Source organism: Onthophagus taurus, chromosome 11 (genome assembly GCF_036711975.1).
Source record: "Onthophagus taurus isolate NC chromosome 11, IU_Otau_3.0, whole genome shotgun sequence".
Taxonomy (NCBI): domain Eukaryota; kingdom Metazoa; phylum Arthropoda; class Insecta; order Coleoptera; family Scarabaeidae; genus Onthophagus; species Onthophagus taurus.
In genome coordinates this window covers 10,902,146-10,921,957 of record NC_091976.1, presented here as the reverse complement: position 1 = coordinate 10,921,957, position 19,812 = coordinate 10,902,146, and the positions used below count along the sequence as shown (strand labels likewise).

General features: G+C 37.3%; 3 protein-coding genes across 3 annotated transcripts; 2 read left to right on the top strand and 1 right to left on the bottom strand.

The window, feature by feature from the left end:
• Nucleotides 1-1,594: 1,594 nt before the first annotated feature.
• On the bottom strand, nt 1,595-2,725 carry LOC139432085 (uncharacterized). Its single transcript, XM_071200423.1, has one exon. It carries the CDS (start codon nt 2,723-2,725, stop codon nt 1,595-1,597), a length of 1,131 nt encoding a protein of 376 aa, XP_071056524.1.
• A 1,843-nt stretch (nt 2,726-4,568) lies between these two features.
• On the top strand, nt 4,569-5,459 carry LOC139432084 (uncharacterized). Its single transcript, XM_071200422.1, has one exon. It carries the CDS (start codon nt 4,569-4,571, stop codon nt 5,457-5,459), a length of 891 nt encoding a protein of 296 aa, XP_071056523.1.
• Nucleotides 5,460-13,305: 7,846 nt separating this feature from the next.
• Nucleotides 13,306-15,321, top strand: LOC139432083 (uncharacterized). The gene has a single exon (XM_071200421.1). The coding sequence runs from the start codon at nt 13,306-13,308 to the stop codon at nt 15,319-15,321; it is 2,016 nt and encodes a 671-aa protein (XP_071056522.1).
• Nucleotides 15,322-19,812: the final 4,491 nt, after the last annotated feature.

The following is a 19,812-nucleotide window of genomic DNA, read 5'->3' as shown; positions in this document are numbered from 1 at the left end:
AACAAATTAAATTCAGGTCGAGGCATTTTAATCTAAATAAATTAAAAAATAAAAGTTAATATAAATATAATAACAATTTAAAATGAATAAACTCACTTTCTAGTCTATATAATATGGAGACATACGTCCCCATATCTCGGTAAAAAATGTCCGGCTCTAGGGGCGTGAAGCCCCTCGGACATTTATATCGAGGCACCAGCCTCGATATAAAAATTGATAGCGGTACCCTCTAAATTTAAAGATATAAATTAAAATAATGAAATTAAACCTCTGTATTGAGACTTACTTTTAAATGGGGAGGCAGAAGCCTCCCCGCCAACTCCTCCACAATGAATTTAACTGAAAAAATTTGAATTTTAAACTCAAAACTTAAACTTTAACAATTTAACAATTTAGAGCTCACCTCTTTGGTTATACATTGTAAATCAAAATGCGGTAAAACGGTATTGCATAAGACTTTATACCCTTTACAGAGTATACCCTTATCAAGTGTGTGGTTTCCTAAGGAAACGACTTGGGCGCAACGTTCTTATGCTGCAAACCCTTATCAAATGTGGTTTCTTAAGGAAAAAAGAAACTCGAGTAAAATAGACGTTTAAAAATTAAATTTTATTTAAAAAAATAATTCACATCGATATAAAAAATTTTTATGATATATCTTTATTTGATATCCAAGAATTATGGGATGAATCGAATCCTAACCATTTTACGTACAACTTATCCTTCTTCCTCTTCAATACCTTTTCAACGAGGTAAACGTTGGGTTGAGCGGTCCTTTGAAGTTCGAATTCGTAAAAAGCGCCTTTAATCGGCTGGCCACGCACATCCTCCAATAAATACGAAATTGGATTTGTGATATTCACTTTAACGATTTTAAACAATTCGGCGGTCCAGTTGGGCAGATATCCTTTATCAAACACATGTTTATATTTACTGATACGAACAGCGTCTCCAACTCTAAACTTTCCTCTGCCGGCAATTTTAATATGATTGTACACTGTATCGAGAAGTTTATTCTCTACCGATTTCGAATTTATTTCAGACGGTTTCATTTTCGTAGTCGAATGTTTCGTACTGTTATATCGAGATGTTATATCCACCAATAGGTGCGCCCATTTATGATTTCCATATAGACTGAAGAACTTGTAGATTCTTTGTTTAACGGTTCGAATTACACGTTCAGCCATCGACGCTTTCATAACGCTATACGATGAAAAATGATTAATTTTAAAATCCGACATCAACCGTTTAAATTGACTGTTGTAGAACTCTTTGCCCTGATCGGTTTGTAGATTTCGAGGCGCGCGACCGTCGTCTGTGAGAATTGAGCGTAGCGCTGCGGTGACGTCCGTAGAATTTTTACTTTTTAACGGACGCGTCCAAAGAAACTTGGAGAAACAGTCTATAACCACTAATATATATTTATATCCGGAATTCAATCTGGCAAACTCAATCATTTCAATTAGATCCGCCTGCCATAGATCATCGATCCCCTTCAGGATGGTTCTTCGTCTAGCGAAAATACGTCTAGCGGGGCGATGGAGCTCCTCCACAATGACACGTTTCGCATCTGACACCTTCTCCATTGTGACAATTAAGGTTTGAGACCAACCTTTTTCTCTAATATATCAAGTCGGGAAAATATAGCGGAATCCATGAGGTCAACTCGCGACTTTTGCGCACCGATCGACTGTCGTATATTCGATATGAGCGTATCAATCACCGATAGACGATTTCTAATGCGATTTAGATTCAAAGGTATATCGGTGTTTACCGTTTTAATTAGCGATGCGATCTGTCCGGTCTTAGATGGGTCTAATAAATTCGATACATCTTCGATATTCGATTTGTTAAGCTTTACTTGATTTAATAAATTAGTGAATTCCGTTTTAATTGCGTCCCCCAACTTTGTTAAACGATCGGAAAGTTGAGTTAAATCACCAGAGACGTCCGAGTAATTTCGATTAATAACATCTGTGAACTTTGCCGCCGTATCAGTTAATTCGTTGGAAATTTCGGTAATTTTCACATCGCCAACATCAATTTTAGCATGCAGATTTTTAATATCGGATACCCAGTGCGATTTTAAATTTAAAATCTGATCCTCGATCGCTTCGATTGAAGGTTTTAAATTTCCGGAAACTTGCAGATCGATATATTTCTTGCTGGCATCGAATTCATCACGTAGGGTTTGAATCTCCGGCGTAACTTGTTCGGATTTAATTCGCAAATTTTCAACACCCGATTTTAAATTTAAAATCTGATCCTCGATCGCTTCGATTGAAGGCTTTAAATTTCCGGAAACTTCAAGATCAATATATTTCTTGCTAGCATCAATTTCATCACGTAGGGTTTCAATCACCGACGTAACTTTCCTGGATTTATCTCGCAAATCATCAACCTCCGATTTTAAAGAATAATGAAGATTCCTATTGGCTCGCATTGTCCTACTTATTGAATCGAATATACGTTTATACTCCGTATCGTTTGTCTTAAACATCTCATCTACATATGCTTTTATAACGCAATCGTTTTCTAACGATGGGCTTTGTACATTACTAAGTTTACGTCCCTGCATATCATAATCCCCAGATGAGGTTAACGGTAATCCAACCGCCCGCTGAGACGTTCCGGCTTCATCAATTATTCTACCCCATGAAGATGCGTGCAACGTACGTCCGAATTTATCGATACTGATAATACCACCAACACCGCCTCCAAACATGTCTAGCGTAGTTATTTATTTGATAACGTTGATTTCTTTAAGCTCCTCCACAATATACGCAATCTCGTTTCTATGCGAATTGTTTCCGGCCGCATACGATGCATGCAACAATCGCAATCGATCTACCAATTCGTTAACATCATCCCAGTATTTATACTGAATCCGATTGGAATTAACCTCTAGACCCGATCCTGCAGCTGTTTCACCCGCGCTGCTAAATAGCGGTTTAATTATTTTAATATATTTTTCAGAACGATTACTCGCTATGGGACCGGTATAGTTCTGTTTATGAGCTCCCGTATACGTTAGAATCTCTTTATACTTGCGAAGATCCTCTTCCGTAAAATTTTTAGGTGCTTTCAATTGTATGAGCTCGTATAAACCCGAGCTGGTTGGAATATTTAATTTACCACCGTCTAGTGATATGTGAGCGTCGGTAAATTCAACAGGTTTTGAACCAATCTTCCATCCATCTGTTTTAGAATCGTACCTTATACCCATTCTGAGATCAATTGAATCCCGTTTGCCGTACATATAATATAAATTTCTAATTCCGACGGGTAGCCTTCCAATAGGTATACGCTCTAATTTTGCATCGGGTTTCGTCAACGTTGACGTTGAAGGGGATTTTGATACATCAGCTCCCAAATTTTCAATCATTTGCGAACCCTTGGGAATTACGGACGGACTTTTAACCTCAAACTTATCAACATCTTCATCACTAAACTTTATCTCTTTAATTTCCCCCTTAACTGTTTTCTGTTGAGTCTTTCGATGCAATTTTATCGGTACCTTTACGTCATCCAATTTTTTTGATATATCCTTCAAAGTATCGCTTAACGGTCGGTGGAGTTTAGCTATAAGCGCGTCATCGCGTTCCTGGCCTAGTCTAATCGCCAGGCGTTTACGCTTTATCGCATTCGTGATGTTTACTATAGCTCTATCACGTTCGACGTTTGACCGCTTGCCTACTTTATTTTGTTTACTACTATAATTGGCCATCGATGATAATGGTGATGACCTCACACAAACACATGTAAAATAGCAATGCGTCTTTTCAATCTGGGTAGATGTATTTATCCATGCCTATACGATATCTACCATCCTTAACTTCAAAGTCTTTCATTATAAATAATGGGTTATATTTACCGTCGTTCCAACAGCGTCTACACATCTCTTTAAATTCTTCAAACCTCATATCGGTATTTACATGTTCGTCGTATACATGTTTCAAGTTCACCTCATCCTGCTTGAAAAGCACTAACACGTTAGCGTTATCCCGAATTAGATGTTTAGGTATACGCGTATAGGTCTGTGTAAGGTAGAAAGAGTCTACGTTTCTATGTCTACCCATAGAAAAATACGCTCGAATTTTATCCTGCTTATCGCACGCCACATCATCGAATATAAAAATTGAATTCTCCTTAGCTTCATTCGGATCCACTACGGCGTCATTATCGCTGAATCGATAGAATCCAATTTCCGGAAGTCGATTCAAAACTAAACTTAAAAGTTCATATTTCGGTTGCCCCAGTGACTTTGAGTAAATGTAGATATTTTCGAATGTCAGACCATTTTCATCAAATATTAGATTCAAAATTAAATTTGTCTTCCCACAGCCAGAAGGTCCGCAGACAATTGCGCGTAAACTGTTGGGTATTAAATCGCTATGTCTACGCTTCGTCTCCGTTGCTGATACCAGCCGATCGAGATCAGTCAATGGCATAGTTAGAGAAGGGTGTTTCACTACACGCATGTTGTCAAAAATTGACTGAGACTCTAACGTACCTGCACGCATATATAAAGGCCCCGGTTATGTTTGAAATCGCATCACTTGAGAGTAATGCTCGCTCAAGGTAACACATCAACAGTAGCTTCAATTCGAGGTGGAGGAATTTTAAATTCAATTATCAACAAACTCCCCGTAGAGTTACACATTCCCGGATATCAATTTTGCGGGCCCGGAACAAAGTTGGATAAACGCTTGGCACGAGGTGAAAAAGGCATAAATCCGCTAGATCGCGCCTGTAGAGAACACGATATAGCCTATAGGGATAATAAAACATTAGATCAACGTCACGAGGCCGATAGGCGTTTAGAGGATACCGCTTGGGAAAGGGTGAAGGCGAAAGACTCATCACTTGGTGAAAAGACTGCGGCGTGGTTAGTCACAAACGCTATGAAAGCGAAACGTAAATTAGGCATGGGGCATAAGCGTAAAGGTGTTGGTGGTAAAAGCCGGCGAAAACGTCGAGGTGGATCATTGAAGTCGAAAAGTGGTGGTGGTGGTGGTAAACAGGTGACCTTTCAAAAGGGGATAGTTAAGCGTATAGCAAATGATTTACCAAAAAACACCGATAGTTTACGAGAAGCGGCGCGATTGGCGTTGAAAGGTGCTCGCATAGCCGTAAAGTCTGTAGGCGGAAAGCGAAAAGTTAAAATTCCACGAACAATCCCAATTCCAGTTAAACGAGGAGGAATATTACCACTTTTACCTGCGATATTCGCCGGACTGTCAGCTCTCAGCGCACTATCCGGAGGCGCGGCCGGAGTCTATAGAGCAGTAAAGAAAACTCAAGAGGCGAAGGATAAAATGAAAGAAGCTGAGCGGCACAATAAAGCAATGGAGGACATTGCGATCGGAAAGACGGGGAGTGGTATTTACATTAAAAGGTATAAAAAAGGATTGGGTATATATTTAACGAAGAAGAAGAAGACTCAAAAAAACTTTTAAGGCTGCTACCCAAGAGACCTCTAACCAACTTTGATATACTACGTTACGCTAAATCTCTAAATATCCCAAAATTCCGCGGCGTCTATATGCGAAACGCATTACCAAAAGGGGGCCCTAAAACGGATGAAGCGGCGGTGGTGAATTTAGATGTGCAAAGCGGAAATGGAACGCATTGGGTAGCCTATAGAAAATCCGGTAATAGAGTGTTCTATTTTGATAGTTATGGGGATCTCAAACCCCCCAAAGAACTTTTAAAGTACTTTAAAGACACTCAAATTATATACAACCACGATAATTATCAAAAGGACAATCAGTACAATTGCGGGCATTTATGTATAAAATTCCTACTTCAAACGGGAAACGGGTCATATGTATAACGATGTCGCAGACGTTCACACTGGTTGGTACGAAGAGCGAAATTTCTGAGGAATACTTTCCACCTATACAATTGGATCCCAACTTTAACTATTCATTGGGACTGATTGGTCTGTACACATATAACAGCATACCCAACATTGAAGAGGGAGTTAACGATAAATTCCACTTTACAATAGTAAATCCCATCAATAAACAGCAGCAGCAGCAGCAGCAGCAGGGGCCTAAGAATACTTCAAAAGAGGTAATCGGAATTCCTACGGGCGTATACGAAATTTCAGATATTGAAAAATATTTGCAAAAGGAGATTCTACGGTTGGTCGGATTGGATAAGATAGATAGACCTGAGACCCTATTGTCCCTCAAGGCTAATAACAATACGTTACAGTGCGAGATTAGCAGCGACTACTTGGAGATTGATTTCACAGAATCCGATTCGATTGCTTCGATTTTAGGATTCTCCCAACGTACACTGAAACCCGAACAATTACACAGATCCGATCTCCCTGTAAATATAATACGCGTGACGTCCGTTCGCGTGGAGTGTAATATAATTTCCGGATCATATTACAACAATAAGCAGTCACATACGCTATTCGAATTCGCACCGGCGGTAGATCCTGGCTTCAGTATAAATATAGAGCCTAGGAACCCAATATATTTCGCAGTCGACACCGATCGACCGATAACGAACATTACCCTTAGACTCCTGGATCAGCGCGGTAGATTGGTAAACTTTCGAGGAGAGGAAATCGTACTTAGGTTAGAGCTGAAACGTGTTGCATTATAATGGGATTTATGTTTGAAACGCCTGGTGGTGGTGGTGGTGGTGGTGGAACCTATCGCCCACCACCACCATCACAACCTACCTTGAAAAAGGGTAAAGGGTATAAATGTAAACGTAAGAGAACGTCTAGATCAGTCTGCAGAAAGACTTCGTTGCGACCTGACAACGTTCGTTTCCTTCAAGATTTGGGGTACCATGTCAACAAAAAAATTAAACATTTATAGAGATCCTATCGTGGATAATTCCATCGCTAGGGAAGAGGTGCACAGTTACCATCCTTCAACAAATTCGTTTCAAAACAACGATGTGTTCACCATTGAACTGAACCAAGAAGATGTTTTATTTTCCTTTTTCGAGAGTTATATACGAATTGAGGGTAACTATGTTAAAAAATTGACGGATCCTGCAGATAGCGTAAGTTTAACGCACAATTTGCCGGCATTTCTATTTGAGTACATCGCATTCGAACATAATGGCGTTGAAATAGAACGTGTTCGTGAACCAGGGCTCACATCGCTAATTAGAACCCTTCTACACCATAACGATGTGGAATGTAAATCATTGGAAATTGCCGGGTTAAAATGGCCTCCTGAAGGAGCCTTACCCACGGTGGACAGCGCAAACGATAACTTTGTATTTCAAATCCCACTTGTGCACATTTTTGGATTATTTAGAGACTACAATCAGGTTATGAGAGGTCGTTTCAAGTTTAGGTTTGTCAGAAGCCGCACAGATTCAAACTGTTTTAAATCTATATCGACTAAAGCCGACCCCAGCACTGCAGAGTTTACCATAAAGACAGTGTCATTACTGGCGAAGCATGTTTATCCCAGTCCATCGATAAAGATTAAACTTTTGGATGGGCTAAATAAAAATTCGAATATAGCCGTACCTTTTCGTAAATGGACGTTTTATGAATTGCCATCTATGAGACGGGGGAATAAAGAGATTTGGCCTGTTACATCAACTACTAACAGGGGTAGACCGCAATATGTTATAGTGGCATTCCAAACCAATCGAAAGGATCAGCCGAAATCTGATTGTACGCTGTTTGACCACTTGAACATTATAGATCTTAAAGTCTATTTAAATTCATATTCCTACCCATTCGAGTCTATGAATTTGGATTTTACGAAGGAAAACTACGTTGAACTATATAAAATGTATACGGAATTTCAATCATACATTTGGGAATCTAACCGAAAACAACCGATAATGGATTTCAACAGTTTCAAGAAAAGACCTCTATTCGTAATTGATACCACAAAGAATAATGATGAGGAGGCAGCGCCATCTGCATCATGTGAAGTGCGGCTTGAAATTCAGAGTGATAAAGATTTTCCTGCCAACACGAAGGCATACTGTATCCTAATACAGGAATCTATGTATACCTATAAGCCGCTGAGTGGGGAGGTCTCAATCGTTATTAATTGAGTCAATTTCGATTGCGCATCATAGTCAGAGTTATGGAGTTGCGTAGAGCGGTAGTTGATATTCAGGGGTTCTATATAGACTCTGAATTCATAGTTAAAGAATTCACACTTCTGGACCTTATCACCGACTATGCCGTACATCTCCACTTCAAGGCTGACAGACCCTTTCGATACTTATCGGTTCAAGATCAACGATCCGCCAAGTATTTAGAGCGAAATCACCATAAACTATCGTATATTGGAGGATGGATGGACCTGTCGATGGGGTTAAATTTACTGGATGATATACTGTCGTTCTATGATGAGGTGTATGTGAAGGGTAGCCAGAAGAGGGAGTTTTTGGAAAGCAGACCCTATTATCGGTTCCGATGTCATCGGAATTTGACGGTCAGGGATATTGCCTCCGAGTTTTCTGAGAAGGCGGTTGAAGAAGATACTAAATTGACGGCGACTTCCAATCCATGCTGGTTCCACAACGATGCTCCCGCAGTTTGCTCGCAAAATAACGCCATAATTTTAAAGAATTTTTTATGTAATTTGCATAGACGTGTTATATAAGAAGTTGTTAAATTTTTTTTTAATACATATATTAACTTTTATTTATTGTATTTATTTTTGAATCCTTCATGCATTCAGTGTCTGACCTCCATCACGCAAACATGTACATTGCGAGAGTTATTTTAGTATATACGCTCTGGGCGCTTCCAATACGAATTTTAATGGAAGATTTGATGTACGATAGGGATATGGAAATCTATAAATATCTCAAAGCATTTGGATATTTAAATGGGAATGTGAGCGGTTTACATCATCATCATCGTCATCAGATGGAATATACAACAACAACAACAACAACAATGACGGAAGGGTTACGTAAATTGCAGGAATATTTTCACCTGCCAGTATCGGGTGAAGTTGATTTTAAAACTTTGGATTTGATTGGTAAACCAAGATGTGGGAATAAAGACTTGGAAGACATATCAGTAGACGCTAAACGTACGATACATCGAAAGTGGGGGATCCCAATAGTTAAATGGGCCATCTATAATAAATATCCAGATGGCTTTCCCAATATCGTTGAAAGGGCATTTGCGGTTTGGGCTAAGCATATAGATTTAAAGTTTCAGAGCTCGTTTACCGACGTCAACATTCTAATCGGGTTTAAAGGTTACAACCATACGTGCATAAGGAACGTTGGATCAATGTGTGGTAGTACATTCAAAAATGGGATTTTAGCTCACGCATACTATCCTTATATTAATGGGCGTAATGTTGAAATCCATATAAATTCAGATTTAGAGTTTGATTTATCCAACTCTACAGTAGATGGGAAATATAACCTATTTTTGGTAATGGTGCATGAAATTGGACATTCCTTAGGTTTAATGCATCGAGTTGAACTCGATTCCATCATGCATCCCAACTATGGTAACATGAGAATTGAGGATTTCAAGTTGAATAGCAGAGATATTGTGGCAATTCAAGCTATATATGGTAGACCCAAATTGTATACATCATCGACTGTTTCAAGTCACGTTACATCATCATATAGGACCACGACGAGTCGGTCTACGACAAATCCTGCCGTTCAACCCTCACCCTTTAGAGACGTTTGTGATGTGGATTCAAAGTTTTCCGGTTTTTTGATTCACTATCAAACCATGTACGTGTTTTACAAACAATGGGTTTGGTTAATAGATTTAAAGTCTAAACGACCTAAACAACCCAATCCTATAGACATAAATGATTGGCTGCCGACTTTGAGGAATGTTTTTCGTACTGTAGACTATAGTTATAAAGTGTCTATCTCGCCTATAGGTGACCTTATACTTATAATGGAAAATGCAATATACAGAATTGATTTTAAGAGTATGAATGTGCGGTCTGTGTGGCCGTTCACTTCCACCGAGTTAGGGTTTAATAATTTTACTCGAGTTAACGGGATAGTTACAAGCAATTACGGTTTACCTTACATATTTTTCGATGATATGTACGCAATTCAAGTGGATTTTAATTACTTTAGAAAGGAGAGAGTTATAGTTTCGATTGGTGAACTTTTTCCGGGAATCCCAACTTCTTTCAATGGGATTTACAAAGGTTCCGACGGCATATTTAATTTCTTTGTTGGCGATCGAATCCTCCAATACGATGAATATTTAAAGGAGGTTGTAGGCACCTCTGACAAGAGTCTATCGATATTAGGGATAACTTGCCCCTATATATCAATTTTAGATCAATTGAAATCTCTCCTCTCAACAATCATTTCAACCAATCTCTCAATTCCCATAAATTATTGAGATGATGGGGGGAGGGAGGGGGTAATTAATTATATTCACCCGTTGCGTGCATTTAAATTCAGTTCTCCATTGGAAATGGATATCGAGGGAGGAGTGAGCGACGTCTGTGAAGAGATGGGCTTGGATTATTGGAATTCAATCGGCGCGCAGTGGAAACGGTATCGTGAATTGATAAAAAAGGAGACTAAATTTATCGGGGAAACGCAATTTTCAACTGAATCTTTCAGCATTAAAGTTGGAATTAGCGTCGCTAGAGGGGGTACAACCTGTGTAAAGTTCGTAGTTAGAACATGCAAAGGTTTGGAATCCCAGTCGCATCAAATTACGTTTTTACGTCAAGATTGGGAACATCTAATATCTACCCATAAACTGATACGTTTCAATGTAGAAGTTTCCTCGCAGACGCTACCATTAGCCGAAGGTAACCTAAAGGTCGAATTTGACGATGATGATGATTACCTGTATCTAACGTATGTGATTGAGGATTCCGAAAGTGGTGTATTCATACCGATTTTACTTCATTCAACGGATATCGATAAGATTTTCGCAATGGAGAAGCTAATTACCTATAAAATGAACCTTTTGGATAGCCTAAATTTTATGGAATACATTAAATCTCTACAGCTTGTTGACGACGACGACGACGACGATGATATTATAACACGACGTCCATTGAAGAATTCTGTTTAAATAATTTATCGGAAATTAATTTTTATGTGATGGAATACTTGGAAATAATAAACTCCACTACAACAGTTTCTATTTGATCACGTGATCGCCTCGTAATATTGTCCGCCGCGTCTATCGGATCACGTGATCACCTCGTGATAGTGTCGACCGACCTTCATAACTCTAATCACACACCTAGCTGCTTATCAGTTCAGCGTTAGCGGCCGTCGCGTACATTTATTCAATTTCGTAATAAAATGTTTCTTTGCAAAGTGTGTAACGGTGCGTTTACCTTAAAACACAATCTTACCCGACATATGCGTTTGAAACACGGTGATGTGCGGGAATCGAACTTTAAATGCAGTATCTGCGAAAAAGTTTATTCAAGATCCGACAAATTGAAACACCATCAAAGAAGCGTACATGGACTAGATGTTCCACGTTATGTTGCGCCGCCGCCGCCGCCGCCGCCACCACTACCACCATCTTTACAAAGTACATCGGTCGGTCCGGTTGAACAGACGTCATTGCGTCATCCGTCTAAACAACAACCCTCCAACCCTTCATCAAGTACGTCGGCGGAGCCTGTTCAACATGTGTCATCAACATCATCACGTCCTTCACCTAAGCAGCGGCAACCCTCCAACTTATGTCCAATTTGCGGTGTTGACTTTATATCTACCACTCACCTACGGACTCATCTAAGATTGGAACATGCGACCCCGGTCGAAGGTGAAGATAACGTCGATAGATTGGAATCATGTTTTAAAGGTAGAGTTTGCACCTATAGAGTCGCAGACGTGTTGGTCGATGATGATATATCATCGTTCCTAACAAGATCAGAAGGAGCTGTTAAACGAATGATTGAGGTTAGTTTAGATCGCTGTGGTCCCTCTATAAAGGTTCAGATTGAGTTTTTTGCGAATTATGTTAAAGCCGCGTATGATGAAAATGGGGATGAAGACGTATTAATGTCCGAGAAAAATTTTAATTGTAAATTTCAAGTTGTTTCGGTGGGTACGGATTTGCATGAGGTGTATGTTGGGATGTGTAGGGAAATTTTAGCTCAAAGCGAAGAATTTCAAGAACGCGACTCTGGGTGGGCCTTCTTCTCCGTATCTCACCTCCTGCTTAATATTAATAAATTTGAACCTATACCCGGAGCATCGTATATACGTTTACCACAGGTAATTGCTGAAAAACATGCGTGCGTAAATATTAAAAACTATACGGACGATGCTTGTTTAGCGTGGTGTTTGACAGCGGCTCTTCATCCTGCAAATCATAGTCACAATCGAACTACAAGCTACCCTCATTATAGTCAAGTACTTAATTTGCGTGGGATTACATTTCCCATTACTTTAAAAGATATAATTAATGTAGAAAAATTAAATAATTTAAGTATTAATGTTTACGAATTGATAAGTAGTAGTAGTAGCAGTGGTAAATACACGGTGGAAGGGCCAATTTATTTTACCAAACAAAGACGCGATATTCATATAAATTTGCTTTATCTATATGAAAACGGCAAGGGACATTTCGTTTTAATTAAAAATCTTTCAAGGCTAATATCAAACCAGTGGGTGAACCGTAACGGCTCTATACACCTTTGTGATGGATGTTTAACGCGGTTTTCATCCGCAGACAAGTTACTCACACATCAGACTTATGATTGTAATCATGTGATGACCGTTTTACCTACAACCGATTTAAAATCTAAACCAAACTTTTTCGGTTTAAAAACTCCGCAAAATATTTTAGAATTTAACAATTATAAATTCACTCAGATGGCACCATTTGTCATCTACGCCGACTTTGAATCGCTTTAAAAACCGATCGATTATTGTAAACAGAGTAGCGCTAAATCTTTTACGGAAAAAATTGAGGAACATCAACCTTACAGTTTTGCTTATTACATTGTTTCCAATATTGATAGTAGTTTAAATAGATTTGAAACGTATACGGGGTCGGATGCGCCTAAAATTTTTATCTCTAAATTAATTGATGATGTTAAATTACTTTACAGCAAATACTTTAAAACTATAAAACCAATGATACCTTTAACGGCCGATGAGCAACGGCATTTCGATTCGGCCGAAAATTGTATTATTTGTCAAAATCCTTTTACTTCAAACCAGGTTAAGGTTCGTGATCATTGTCATATTAGCGGCAAATACCGAGGTCCCACCCATTCAAATTGTAATCTAAATTTCAAACTTCAAAATTTTATTCCGATATTTTTTCATAACTTTAGTGGGTACGATTGTCATTTATTTATTAAAGAAATGGCCGATGCAGACAAAGATGGACTTGATGTGTTACCTAATAATAAAGAAAGATACATTAGTTTTAGTAAAAGAGTGTTGGTTGATAAGGTAATTAGCGAAGACAAATCTGTTGAAAATGTTTTCTTTAAATTAAGATTTGTTGATTCATTTCGGTTCATGGCATCTTCATTAGATTCTTTAGCAGGTAACCTTAATGAGTTTGATTTTATTCACGTGCGTAAATTTTACCCACACAATGATTATTTTAAATTGTTGACCAAAAAGGGAATCTTTCCCTACGCCTTTATGTCATCATTTGATAGGCTTAATGCCACATCCTTACCCCCTAAAGAGGCATTTTTTAATAATTTAAATTTAGAGGGAATATCTGATGAGCAATATACCCATGCTCAAACTGTTTGGAAGAAATTTAATTGTCATACTTTTAAGGATTATTCCGATTTATACTTAAAGACCGATGTTCTTCTATTAGCTGATGTATTTGAGAAATTTAGACGAGTATGTTTCAAAACGTACGGTTTAGATCCCGCGCATTATTATACGGCACCGGGGTTATCTTGGGATGCTATGCTAAAATTTACGAAAATTAAATTGGAATTGTTGACGGATATTGATCAAGTTCATTTCGTTAAAAAAGGTATCCGTGGGGGCATTTCACAATGCTCTCTACGTCATGCTAAAGCAAACAATAAATATATGGAAAATTATGATGCTAATTCACCTTCAAAATTTTTAATGTATTGGGACGCTAATAATTTGTATGGGTGGGCAATGTCTCAATTTATCCCCGTTTCCGACTTTAAATGGTTGACTGAAAACGAAATTCAAAATTTAGATTTTAATAATACAGCCGATGATTACGATTTCGGATATATTTTAGATGTGGATATTGCGTATCCCGAACACTTGCACAACCTGCATAATGATCTACCTTTCTTAGCCGAAAATTTAATCCCCCCTAACTGTAAATGTGAGAGCGATAAACGATTAATTCCAAATTTATTTGATAAGACAAATTATGTAATTCATTACAGAAATTTAAAACAAGCCGTTGCACACGGATTAATTATAAGTAAAGTAAATAGAGTTTTATCGTTTAAACAATCCCCTTGGTTAAAGTCATATATAGATAAAAATACAGAGTTACGTCAATCGGCTAAAAATGATTTTGAAAAGGATTTTTTTAAATTAATGAACAACGCAGTTTTCGGTAAAACCATGGAAAATGTTGATAAGCGAGTCGACGTCCGCTTAGTAACCAGTTGGGACGATATCAGGTCTGACAAAAACGCAGGTAGACCTAGACTTGGAGCTCGGAGTTTAATCGCTAAATTAAATTTTAAAAGTGTTAAAGTATTCACAGAAACGTTTTCGGCAATTCAAATGGAGCGTCTTCATATCGTTTACGATAAACCTCTATACGTTGGTTTTACAGTTTTAGAACTCTCAAAATTATTAATGTACGATTTTTATTATGATTTTTTAAAACCTAAATACGGCGAGGACGTTCAGTTGTGTTACATGGATACCGACAGTTTCACCGTACTAATTAAGTCTGACGATGTGTATAACGATGTTAAATTAAATTTAGATAAATTTGATACATCTAACTACAGTCCCGATAATCGGTTTGACATCCCCTTGCAAAATAAAGCGGTTTTAGGTAAGATGAAGGATGAAAATTGCGGAAACGTAATGGTCGAATTTATTGGCTTAAGATCGAAGGTGTACGCAAATCGGGTTGCTGATGGGCGGGTTACTAAAAAATCTAAAGGTATTAGGAAAGCTGTGGTTAAACAAAAGCTTTCATTTCAAAATTATTTCGACTGTTTACATTCAAATTCCATCGTGTCTAGAAAACAGTTATTATTTAGAAGTTTTAACCACACGGTTTTTACCGTTTTACAAAACAAATTGGCCCTTTCCCCACATGATTCAAAGCGATGTATCGATGCCGATGGTATTAAAACATTGGCTTGGGGTCATTTTACAACTATTTCGAATAACGTTTAAATATATTTAAGTAGGTTAAGTAGAAAATAGTATCATTTTATTCGAGTATGTTTAATTTAAATTTAAATTTTTAATATATGTATTAACTGTAATTTTTTGTGATTTTCTCTTCCTCCTACCCTCAATCAATCAATAATAATAATAATAATAATAAATAACCTATTTTAAGGTGAGTATTATTTCAATTCAGTCATCGCTCCGCGGGGGATTAGCTTCCGCTGATAAGCATACGATCGTCGACGTCATCGCCGTCGTCGTCATCGCTCCGCGGGGGATTAGCCTCCGCGCTGATAAACGTATGAGCGCCGTCGTCATCTCTACTTGAACGTTATTTAAACACCTTTAACTCATTTCCTTCGGTAGTCAAGCGGGCAAGACGCCCGACTCTCAACCAGACAGCCCGGGTACAAGGTTTAAATGCCTTAGGTATAAACGCGGACAAACCAATAGGACACTAACATGGGGTTGAAGGGCCAAAAGGGCACTCACATGGGGTTGAAGGGTCCATTAGGGCACTAACATGGGGTTGAAGGGGGGTGGGGGTTGAAGGGCCAAAAGGACACTCACATGGGGTTGAAGATGATACCGGAAGTGACAAGATACCGGAAGTGACAAGATACCGGAAGTGGCAAGATACCGGAAGTGACAAGATACCGGAAGTGACAAGATACCGGAAGTGACAAGATACCGGAAGTGACAAGATACCGGAAGTGACAAGATACCGGAAGTGGGATGACACCGGAAGTGGGATGACACCGGAAGTGACGTCATGGGGGATTAGGGGGATGGGGGATTGACTTCCGCTCCAGAACTCTCATTTATTATCTACTGATGAGGGATATATAACGTTTACAACACCAAAATCACGCTTTATACCAACCAATTTAGAACGGGCCCCTGAAAAGTTGAGACTGAGACGTTTCCCGGAATACAGCAGGTACTGCCAAAGTCAAAAGATCAATCAGAACCTCGAAAATATTACAAAAATACTTTATAAAATTGTATAGAGGAATTAAGAAAGTAGAGGAAAAATGAAAAAAAATTAGTACGTAAAATTTTTTGTTTTTATTGTTTTAAATACGTTAATTTACTACAAAGAACCTTAATTTTTACAAACAATTTCCTATTTTTTCTAAATACTTTGAAAAGGAATAACTTAATTCTTGGCTAATTTTAAAAATTTAGTAATTTAACATTTTCAATTACACAATTACTTGTAGATTTATAATGATGTCTACAAGCATTTAAACTAATTGAGAGTAGAGGACAATACAAATTATCTTGTAGATTAATGATAATCGGTTTTTCTGAAGGTACTATATTTTTTAGTAGCGTTTCCTTTTGGGAACCTTTCACAAACACCACCTCCACCCCGCATGTATGTTCGAGTAGAATTTCTTTTAGTCGTTTGTAGGGTACATCACCACTCTCGTAATTTCAATGATGTAAATTATTTTCCAACCAAACTTGCCTACGTTCTTGTTTATTTAGTCTTCCTTTACCGACGTCGGGTTAAAAAAGGAAATGCGAAATCGACTCACCATCGCTGATGGCTAGTTCTTTTACTCGAAATCCTGAAGAGAGTGTAAAGCCTTGCATATCGATAACATTAATCGGATTTCGCGATGCCATAATTTTTGAAACGATGATTTAATATAGGAGATAAAATCACTTCTATTTCTTTAATACGTTTCAAAAATCTTAGACGATCTCTACAGACTTGTTCCCAATTAGGAGATTCGATTTCTATTAGTTCAATTTCATGAATGATAATAGTTGAGGAAAATACAATCGATCTTCTTCTCTCCTCCTCCACCTTTTTGAGCCATACAAGTTGCTAAATCCTGTCTTATCTCGATAATTTCCTGGGTTCTTTCATCGAGAGATTCTCATAAAGATGCAATTTCTTTTAAGGAATCAAAATTTTTTAAATTCTCATTGCAAGTTTCTAAATCTTTAAGATCTCTATGAGCTGTAATGGATAATTAAGCATATCTTGAAACTAGAATTACTAGTTTCGTAATTTACATTCTTTTAGATCATTAGTACAATTAGCGCATTCCGTTGTTTCAAATTCATTCGAAGAGTTCACTATGGATTTTATTGTAGATGTTGTTCCATTATAAGGTTTTAAAGTCGATGATAATACAGGTTTTGATGATGTACTTATCTCGTAAGGATTTGTAATTGTTGCATTAACATTATGTTGATTTTGTTTTATCTTTCTTTTTTTCGATACTGTTTTTAAATTAACCATTTCACTGGAAAACGGTGCTACTCCTAGCTGAATCTGGCTGCTGCGATTTCTAACATTATGAGTAAGCGAACAAGATCCATTTTTAAAGTAAGTTAGATTAAAATGTTCGGCGTGAATGTAGTACCAGTAGTAGCAGCAGATACACAATAAAAATTTAAAAATCATTTTTTTCTAAATAACTTTTCAACTAAACCTGTTAAAGGTCTATATTGTACAATGGTATCATGAATTATGCGACAGAACGCATAAATATTATCATTAAATGCAACATCGCTTTCCAAATCTAATTTAATATCAACCGTAGAGGATTTTATGCTTTCCAGTTGTTTCGAGCAATCAATAACGAAAAGCGGTATATCATGAAATTGAAATATCTGATTTCATTATTAATGAAAAACATGACTACGTTTTTACCTGTCAGTTGAGAATTTATTCTGATTGTTCATGAAATTATCGATATAACTTCTTACAAAGACTTATTAATGCGATCTCTCACTCCATCAATAATAATCTATGCCGTTATATCACTGGAAAGTAATAAAATTTCTATATCCACTACAAAATCTTATCTTCAAAATTCACCGATAATGATAGACTTATTTAAAACCATATTGTTCCTGAAATTGAAGAAATTAACCAACAAATTGATGCAATATTATCGATAATCATCATTTATTTGAAAAAACGAAGAAAAAACCTATTTAAAATATTTTGACGACATTGTATGCCGTTCCGAAATTCTACATAAATTATCTTTTGACATACCTTGTATAACCTAAATTTTAATTATTTTTGGAATAATCCAAGATTGCCAGTAGTAGCTTAGTCGCTATGCATTTGATAAAAAGAACCGACGCTTAAAAAATAACAAGAACAATCAAAGTTGAATCGTAGAAGAAGACACATCGTTTTGCTGTAAACGCGTTCGACAATGAAAAGCGACTAAAAAAGAACATAACCCCGATCATAGTAAAGAAGAAGAAATAACCTAAGTGAGTTTGAATATAAAAAAAAAACTAATTTAATCAAGTGTATAAAATTGTTTATTAAAAATTCGTGAACTGTTGTGTATTACACCATTTACCCAGGGAGTGGCCATTTAAAGACATTGTTTGTAACGGTTCCGTTTGAGGTTATTGAATTTCTTAGATTTCGTTCTTTAAATCGTTATTTTTCGTATTCATATTCTAATAGTTCGCGCCTTTTTTAGTGGAGTTGTTGCGTGCTTCTTTTTGATTGGTCGGATGAATGCGGAACGTTAAATTTCCGGTCGCGATTTGGGAAGAGACGAGAAAAGGTCGTGGTCTCGAGAAGATCTTGTCTCACTGTCGTTAGTGGTTCAGTTAAGTTTTGGAATGGTTTAGTCCTTTTGAAGAATCAATCATTGAGTTTGGTTGTTACTGGGATTGTTCTTCGACCATTTGATGGGATTTCTGGACTTCCGTATCTATTATTAGTCGATAAATTTCGACGTCGCAATTGCGGATATAAAACTGGATCACGTACGTTAACAGCGACGCCATCATCGTTTCAACGAAGGTTATTTTATTGGAGGCGTTTACGGTAGTTTTGGTCCTCCGTGGAATGTCTTAATCGTGTTGAACGATTATCAACCCACCAATCGACGAGATCATCTTCCCCTTGGTAAAGAATTTTAGTGGAAGAATTTTTAGAACGTCATCTTGAAACTGCGCCATCGAAAGTCGTTTGAAAGTCATTTGAAATCTGTTGATGACAGATTTGGGTCATCCATAACCTCAATATTTTGGTACCTTTGTTATCTGTTTGGAGAAGATTATTCTGAATTGGATTGGAATTGGAACCGTGGGATGCTGTTTGGGCCCGTAGAAGATTAAGGCTAAGTTGTATTTTTTTTGTTTTATGTGAACATCAACTTTATTAATTTTTTGCATAAAATCTGAATTTTGATCAGAGAAGTTAGAGTTACACAACTTCTAAAATCTGATATATTAATTGTTAATTTTTTTGTTGTCTTGATAATTCAAAGTATTTTTTTATTATTTACATTTTTGTAAGGGTAATTGCATTTGGGGTTATATGTTGCTTTTACGTACTACACTTTAATGAATACCAATTTTCTTGTTCTTTACAAACATGTTGCGGTTCACTCGCCTGCGCTATTTTTAACCCAAAATAATATTTATTATAAAACACTACACACCTCCACCCTTAATTATAAGAAAAAAAACTAAAATAAAATTCATTCGTAAATT